Consider the following 9,118-nt stretch of genomic DNA (forward strand, 5'->3'; position numbering starts at 1 on the left):
TCATCCAAGAGAATGTTGCTGACCTTTTGATCTCTATGTATCACCTTCAAACAGGAATCATGATGAAGATAAAGAAGCCCTCTAGCCACACCCTGAATGATATTGAAGCGGCTAGCCCAATCCAGCCCTGTTCTTCTCATTGAATCTATCAAAATAATCAACACATCCATTAGAAATGTAAACAAGAAATAGGAATTCCAAAAAACATAAAAGATCAGAAAGCTAACATGTTGAATTTGATAGAAGAGTAGTACATTAGCAAATTTTGAAAACCTAGGATAGCAAATTAGCTGAAATAAAACTTAGAATAGCAAATTGGTTAATTATATATAAAAACCTAGAGTAAGAAATTAACAGAAATAAAATGTAGAATAGCAAATTGGCACTTTAATAAAACTTGGAGTAACAAATTAACTATTAAGCCTATAATTTTTAGAACAAATATCACAACCACAGTCCTACAAGGAAACTCTAAATCAAATAACAAGATAAATAAGACATCTACAGAGGAGTATACTCTATGTGAAAAAGAGGAGCAGCTCATCGGAAAAGTTACACAACATATATAGTAATATAGGTGACCTAAACATTAACGGGGAAAAAGCTTGTTGATCAAGGTACGTAGCTATGGAGGAAAAGTAACAACTGTAGCAACCAAACATTGCCTGGATCTTTGAGTTATAGAGGATTTGGTACAATATCAAATGACAGGTACAGTGAATGTAATACTGAGAAACAGTGTTAATACCAGTGTAAAGTATTCAATCCAAGGTCCTGGCCAATATCTATCTCTAGGAACCTCCATATACTCTCACTAGAGAAAAGGAGTTAAAGGAAAACCTTCAGAATGACCAAACATCATTGCATTTTTATGCAACAATGTGTTGTCACTCATCGTCCTTCAATCACTGTAATAGTAGCTTCGTTTATGGAGGAATTAGTATGCTCATACTGCGGTTGAGGATGAGAAAATGAGTTTTGCATAGTAAATTCAGGCCTCTTAGGTTGTGGACCATCTTTCTCGCTACTTAACATTAAAGCAATATCCTTCATGGTTGGCCTATCCGCAGAATTATCATGTACACAAAGAAGCCCAATGTGCACACATTTCAATACTTCTGATGAGGAATATGAATCACCCAATACTTCGTCTACTAATTCCAATCCCTTGCCTTCATACCACAAGTTCCATGCCTGGAAAAAAATCCACAAGTTTCATGTTATTGTTAAGAATTATTAAGACTGGTGCATTCAGCTCCAGATTTATGGTCTAAGATATATGAGATAGCTCAACAGCTAATAAAACTCACTATTTTACATTGAACTTACATGGGCCAGAAAGCCTAGCTGTTGGTCATATAAAAAAAAGTTGTTATTCTTCTTGCCGCTAATAATCTCCAATTCCAAAACCCCGAAACTATAGACATCAGATTTTTCAGAAAATATCCCACCCAGGGCATACTCTGGAGACATATAGCCACTGTGTAGAAATTAAAGTCATTAATTAGTATGAAACTGGTTTCTGGCTTAAAGTAAAATACCATGCATGTAACTGAAAAGAACTGATTCTTACCGTGTTCCCACAACCTTCTGGGTATTTTCTATACATTGTGTTCCTTCAACTATGCGTGCCAATCCAAAATCTGAAATTTTTGGTTTCATTTTTTCATCCAAGAGAATGTTGCTGACTTTCAGATCTCTATGTATTACCTTCACATAGGAATCATGATGGAGATAAAGAAGCCCTCTAGCAACACCCTGAATAATATTAAAGCGTCTATCCCAATCAAGCTCTTCTCTCCTCATTGGATCTAATGAAATAATTAATACGACCATTAGAATGTGATCAGCTATGTGATTCATATTGCCAATGCATTCAGTGATTCAGTAATGAACTTGATGAAAATAATTTTCTTCAAAGGACTTATAGACTTCTAACATTTGTCTTCTGATTAAAACTAGAATTCTAATAAAGCCTTTATTTGTTAGGAAATGCAGATAGTGTAGGAAATGCATTCAAAGATTGAAGGAGAATATGTGCCATGGCAATTCAATATTTTAGTTCATGTGAATTCACTCGTTAGTACTTGGAGTAGGCAGTTTTAATTCTAAAATGTAATTACTAGGATTATACTGAGCTTTTGGCATCTTACTTTAGTAAGAGTCTCTTTATAAAGAACTCAGAGACAACAATTACTGGTAACAGAACAAGATATATAGCACTATAAGAAACTGCAGCCATCATAAAGTGACAGTGAAACTAACCAAATAGAAATGAATCCAAGCTTTTGTTTGGCATGAACTCATAGACCAGTAACTTCTCGTCCTCTTTAATGCAGCAACCCATCATCCTAACAAGATTTTTGTGTTGAAGATTGGAGATCAACGACATCTCATTCTTGAACTCTTCAATGCCTTGTCCTGAGCTACTAGATAGTCTTTTTACAGCTATTTCCTTCCCGTCTTGTAGTATACCCTATACAAGGTCCACAAGTTATTTAATCATGGTGTTCATGTTTGTATTCTTCTACCTCTTACAATGCTATATTACCCTCAAGTAAACAAATAAGTACCTTATAAACAGGACCAAAGCCTCCTTGCCCGAGTTTGTTTGTAATGCTGAAATTGTCTGTAGCAGTTAACATGGTATCAAAATCATAGATCAATAGCTCTGATGGATCATGTTTCCCAATATATTCTCGAAGAATATCCCTAGAAGTTGGAATCGATCCTGTTCATTGAAAGTTAATTTGCATGTATAAACGTCTAACACCGAATCAGAATAAAACAACAAAAGTCATGGATATCAACCAGTATATATATAACTATATATGCTCTTATACAGTTCTGCAGGGAAGTTATACTAATTTGATTAGTACTTTAGTACTTCAGGGACATACCTATAAATGTGCTAATGCATCAGAAAAATTAATCTCTTCTATCTCATTCTCTTACCCTTTTGGTTAGCTCGCAATTTGTGCAAACCGAACAGTATGGCAACCAAGACAATCATTAAACCAATAGCTGTAAGGATGGCAATCAACTTAATTGGCTTTCCTTCACCTGCAAATGAATCTACAAGAAGAAAACAAACATGAGAAAAAGATGAGATATTGCTAACTCCAGTATTGCAAGGATTGTTATTATTTACCTAGTTCTTTGCGTGCTAGGCGAATATAAAGATCAACACCTCCCCGGGAGAACTCCACTATATCTATAAGGCCTTTGGACCAGACCAAACACCCAATATTATTAACGAGTGCATAAGCCAGGCAAGAACAATTATTTAGGCACTGTATCATGCAGCCATTGATGTCATCAGTATTCAATGATGTAATATACTGATGATAATCTGGCACTTTCACCCCTGTCATCTTCCAAAACCCATCATCATTATAACCTTGTTTTCCTTGCAATGAGAATGACTTCTTATCTGTTTGTTTCTCACAGGACAAGTCGGTTTGCCTTACGCACCCCATGGTCCAGTTTCCCGTCCTCCATTCCTGGTCTGAACTTGGCACAAACCCTTTCAAACACTTGCAGATTGGAGTTTCAGAGCTGTTGCAAACCCCAAAAGGCCCACATGCTCCATAGATGTCACATGGATTCTTTAGTGTCTCGAGGTAGAGTGACCAGTTCCTATCGTTTTGTACATACATAAACTTAAAATTTCCCTGTGAAGAGATGTATCCATATGTTGCCAAAGTGCCAAATGATTTATAAGATAAATATTGTGTTCCCTCTTCTACATCCTCTTCTACTGTAACTCCACTAAGATATCGATCATCCACATCTGGCACGCCGATGAACTGTGATTTATCCCATGGCCCACTTCTCCATAATGGAGTTGATCGATTAATCCAAATGATCACTTGTGCTGGCACCTCTTTTGCCCGTCCGCCTTCAACTGTATATATCCCAGCAGATGGATCACTCTCACTTTTCCAGGCAGTCAGGATAGTTCCCTTTTTAGATTTAGTATTGTATTGAACCCGCTGGTTTGGTAGCATCGTGTCACCAGGATAATCAAAGCTCTGCCATACTGCATCCGCCTCTGCATCATCTTTGACAATAAAATTTCCGCTGTCTAAAAGAAGTGCTGCAACTGAACTAGTATTAGATGATGACACCTCACTAGTTACATCGGTTGACCATAAAGAGTTCTGTTTCCCATCTACAAGCTCCAAACTCCCATTGCTGCTAATTCTCAAACTCGCCAATGAGCCTGTAACTGCAATGGGCTTTTCCCTGTTGGCCACCCACACTACTTTACGAGGAAATATATTCTTGCGCCATATCCCCACATACTTACTAGCAGAACCATTAGGACTGAAGAAGCCTAATTCGAAAATGCTGCTAGGGGAGACAAGAGTGTCGCCCCGTGCTAACGGTTGCAAAGGAGTGATGTTATAAACTTGAGAACAATGATAATGTGTTGGAAGCAAGATTAAGATGAAAAAGAAGAACATTGAGACATTGAAGAAGCTAACACTTTCAGGTTCAATACCCATTGGATATAGGGTGTGAAGGATTTATCTCATACACTACTTCAGCACAACGATGCTGTGACAGAAGCGAGCTGAAGAAGAAGAGGAACAACCTACAGGAACCTAAAGCACTAAAGTTTGTATTCTTATACCCATTGGCATGCCAACGCGTTCCCCAAGAAAAGATTACCTACATATGACTACTGACGACGACTATTGCTTTTACAACACATGTCTTATCAGTTTTTTGTGCTTGTTCACGTAAGTTTCACTACTAGCAAAACAAGCATCTCACACAGATTTTCCTCACACAGATTTTATAAAGCCACGGATGTCTGTGTGAATTGGCAATATGTACAAAAAACCGTATGAAATAAGTATGATTGGGCCCACAAGAGTTTATAGAATAACAATAGCCACGGTTGTCCGTGTGAAAAAACATCAGATACAGAATTCCGTGTGAAAGTTAAAACACTTTATCATCTACTCACACGGTTGTCCGTGTGAAACAACATCAGATACAGACTTCCGTGTGAAAGTTAAAACACTTTATCATCTACTCACACGGTTGTCCGTGTGAAACAACATCAGATACAGACTTCCGTGTGAAAGTTAAAATACTTTATCATCTACTCACACGGTTGTCCGTGTGAAACAACATCAGATACAGACTTCCGTGTGAAAGTTAAAATACTTTATCATCTACTCACACGGTTGTCCGTGTGAAGCCTAATTCACACATATATCAAATATTAGTTTATTAAAAAATCTTTCTTTTTCCGTGCTATATGAATTGTGGAGGGACGGTCTTTCATGACTAAAACTTTTTGACACAGATATCTGTGTGAAATTAGCGTTACACAAATATCTGTGAAAAATAAAGATACGGAAATCCGTGTGAAAAAAAAAACACATACGGAATTCTGTATAAATCTTTAAATGATATTTATTAGTAATAATAAAATTATAATTCTACACAAATGACTTTTGCATCTCACACGGATGTCAGTGTGAGATGAGATGCTGGTCACCATTAATTACCTTTTTCTTTTCTTTTTTAGAATAAATCACTATTAATTAACTCACATTATATATTTCTATACCCAATAAATTAAACATTACCCGTGTTAAGAGATAATGCCTCTTTATTCAAAAAAGAAGAAGAAGAGATAGTGCCTCTCTCTCTCTCTCTCTCTCGTACATATCTTATCCTTTCCAGTCACAAATTCTTGTGGTCTTTAAGTTTGTTTGCATGTTATCATGGTATAGATCTACTTCTTCAATTCAAAAGGGAATTGGATCTCTTGGGGTTCGATCTGAAGAAGCTCGTCGGTGCTCAAATTGGAAGCGATCGATCGGAGTGAGGACTAAGAAGAGATGGTAGGTGATTTTTCAGCTGAGGGATTCGAATGATTTGAGAGTGGGTCTGCAAAATTGAGAGAGATGCAAAGCAGCAGCAGCAGCAGCAACATTGAAGCCTATGGATTTCCAGATAACAGTAGGTAGTTCATTTATCTCTCGTTGATAATTTGTTATTGCATTCTTGATCTGGGTCTTCATTAGTTTCTTCCCAAGATCTAATCTTTTATTCTTTTTTCTAGGAAAGAATTCTCCTGATTACTGACCCTGATGTCAAAAGAAATTATGCGGTTTGGATGATTTATATTCATCAATTTTAATTCTTTATTCCAATCAATAATTTTGCTTTCTTCACTATTCCTTTACAGAGATCGCCAGTTATTTAGGAGTGAATTCTTCCTATGGATCTGGAATTTGATGACAATGAAGCGGTGATGGTTGCTGAAGAACAGATCTGGAAATTGTGACTAAATGAGAATATTATTATATGGGATTTGACTCATAAAATTAATTATATTAATTAATCTTTAATACTGTATCATGTACATTGAAAAAAAAACAAAAATGCTAAAATTATACCCTTAAATACAAATGGTGAAATGATTTTTTTTAATTTTTTATATCTCATTAGTCCACACTGATATTAAATACTTAATATCAAATATTTAATTATGTATGTTGATAGATGGTGGGACCCGCGATAAATGTTCACACGGACTCCCAAAACCGTGTGAATAGAGCATTAGCGCCCCCTCCGAAGGCAACCGAAAAACAATCCGTAGCTGCACTGTAGGTAAAAGCCTTTACACACTGACATCCGTGTGAAATGATAGTATTTCACACAGATTTAAATCTGTGTGAGTTGCCCGTTTTGCTAGTAGTGTTTTTTGGTTGTATATTACTTTGAAAGACACTGGACAAAAACATTAACATGCATGCAGTCTGAACTGGTATTTGCTATTTTGACGGCCGAGGCAGTGCCTCTGGTCTACTGTTCATAAAGAATATTTCTTGTATGTATTCTCCGCTGATACCGATGACGCACTACCAGATGCGGCCGGAAATTGCCAAAAACCCACTTGATATGAAGGTACACGTTTTCCGTTTGGTGAAGACGGCAATTACAGCTACATTTTTTTGGCTGATTTTTTTTCACTTTGAAAAGTCAAATAGTAACGATGCTGACAAACGGACGTCGGTATATAAAGCGTACAACAAGGCTGATTGTTCCAAATTGTCATCTTATAAACTTCGGCACAAAAAGCCTGAGTCTGAAACAGCAACAGCCAAATGCAATCCAAACCACTAATAAATGTTTGAGCTATTTACCAAAAAGGTTATATTAGCTGGTCAAAGCTCCATGCGGAGTGGTCCACTTTATTTGGACCATGCGGACAGTAGAAAAACACGGAGCACTGGTCATTACCAAAACAAACAGTATAATTGTTATTTATTACGAAATTGCCACCTTTTATATTAAATAGTCTTCAACTGTATATCTTTCGTAAGTCAATCTTAAACCAAATTGCCAATTAGTATTATTATTTTTTTTATAGAAAATGATTGAACTCGATCTAACTCCTCATTTCTCACTTCTCACTATGTTAAAATCTCAGCAGCAATAAGATATGACTACTGACCTCAGTAGCAAATAAGACATGCATATTGAATCTCAATAGCAAATAAAATATGACTACAAACCATAAATAGAAGATCAGGTATAACTTACAGGCTCACAAAAAAAATATGATATGCCTATTGACCCTTTTTTAGCAAACATATATAACAGGACTACTGACCATCAATAGCAAATATGAGATGGCTTACTAGCTCACAAAAAAAGAAAACGATATGGCTATTGACCCTCAAAAACACACATGACATGCATATTGAACCTCAGTAGCCTTAGTAGTAAATAGAATAGAACTACTGACCCTCAATAGCAAATAAGGTAGATTCACTATTGCTACTGATCTTCAGTAACAAACAGTTGGCAAAATCAAACTCCATAAAAAATTAATTTCATAATGCATGGATGGATTTAAAATGAGTTTGCTGTCAATACCTATCTAATACAATTAACTAAACTAAAACATAAATACCATGAAAAACACAAATGCAAGGCTGTATTGCTTCATGAGTTGACGACCAGGGCTACTGTGAATGGTGATCGTACATCGCAACAATAATCAAGAATGATTCTCAATAGCATTCAACCAATTCTGAAACATTCAACCAATTTCAGCTTTCAATTATTAAGAACAACTCTCAGAAAGCTACTGATTCTCAATAGCATTTCAAAAAGAGATCTATTTAATTTGTTAATATTTTGCTGAATTCTATTTCAACTCATTTCTCTCAATACAAAAATAATAGTTACAGAATATTTGATTCAACTAGACTAAGAAAACACTAATAATATCATATGAGTACAAAACACGAGATTCTGAAGCTGTACGTTCGATCTTCTTATTTCTACACATTTTTTGATCAGCTTTCTTTCTCATTAACATGCAAAGATCAAGATTTTCCATCTTTTGTCACTCAATTTCAATGACTGAAATCTGTACCAAAACTAACAATTATAAGTAACAGGAAATTACCTGGATGAATAGCAAATATATATTGCTATTGACCTTCAATAACAAATAGATATCTCTACTGAATCTTAGTAGCAAATAGATATTGAATTCATTGATAGTTAATACCACACCTTTAGATATTTGCATCCTCACTGACATAACAGGAATATCTTTTATTGCAAACAAAGATTGCTATTGACCCTCAATAACAAATACGTATCGTTACTGACCCTCAGTATGTTACTGATCCTCAGTATCAAATAGATGTTGCTACTGAATCTTAGTAGCAAATAGATAATTCAATGATAGTCAACAACACAAAGGTATTTGCACCATCACTTAAAAAACAGGAACATCTATTAGTGCAAAAGAAGATTGCTATTAACCCTCAGTAACAAATAGATATCATACTAACCCTCAGTAGCAAATAGATATCCGCTATTGAATCTTATTAGCTAATAGATATTTGACATTCAATAACACTAAGATATTTGCATTATCACTAACACAACAGCAACATCTTTTAGTGCAAAAGTTGATTGCTTTGATATATAGTAAAATATAAAAATTGCTATTAACACTCAATAGAAAATGTACAATTGCATCTTCAAAAACACAATAGAAACATTTTTCATTGCCCAAAAAAATTGTTAGTTACAATCAGTATCAAATAGATATTGTTATTGACGT

At 35.4% G+C, this 9,118-nt stretch overlaps 1 protein-coding gene and 1 long non-coding RNA gene across 2 annotated transcripts; one reads left to right on the forward strand and one right to left on the reverse strand.

The window, feature by feature from the left end:
- Positions 1 to 891: 891 nt before the first annotated feature.
- LOC133718526 (G-type lectin S-receptor-like serine/threonine-protein kinase SD1-29) lies at positions 892 to 4,647 on the reverse strand. Its single transcript, XM_062145383.1, has 7 exons — positions 3,152 to 4,647; positions 2,956 to 3,075; positions 2,574 to 2,731; positions 2,266 to 2,476; positions 1,574 to 1,811; positions 1,330 to 1,480; positions 892 to 1,194 (listed from the first exon to the last, which is right to left on the reverse strand). The coding sequence occupies exons 1-7, from the start codon at positions 4,509 to 4,511 to the stop codon at positions 892 to 894; spliced, it is 2,541 nt and encodes an 846-aa protein (XP_062001367.1). The 5' UTR covers positions 4,512 to 4,647.
- Positions 4,648 to 5,623: 976 nt separating this feature from the next.
- LOC133717983 (uncharacterized) lies at positions 5,624 to 6,377 on the forward strand. Its single transcript, XR_009850054.1, has 2 exons — positions 5,624 to 5,989; positions 6,215 to 6,377. It is a non-coding gene; the product is annotated as an uncharacterized LOC133717983 (long non-coding RNA).
- Positions 6,378 to 9,118: the final 2,741 nt, after the last annotated feature.

Source organism: Rosa rugosa, chromosome 6 (assembly GCF_958449725.1).
Source record: "Rosa rugosa chromosome 6, drRosRugo1.1, whole genome shotgun sequence".
NCBI classification, from domain to species: domain Eukaryota; kingdom Viridiplantae; phylum Streptophyta; class Magnoliopsida; order Rosales; family Rosaceae; genus Rosa; species Rosa rugosa.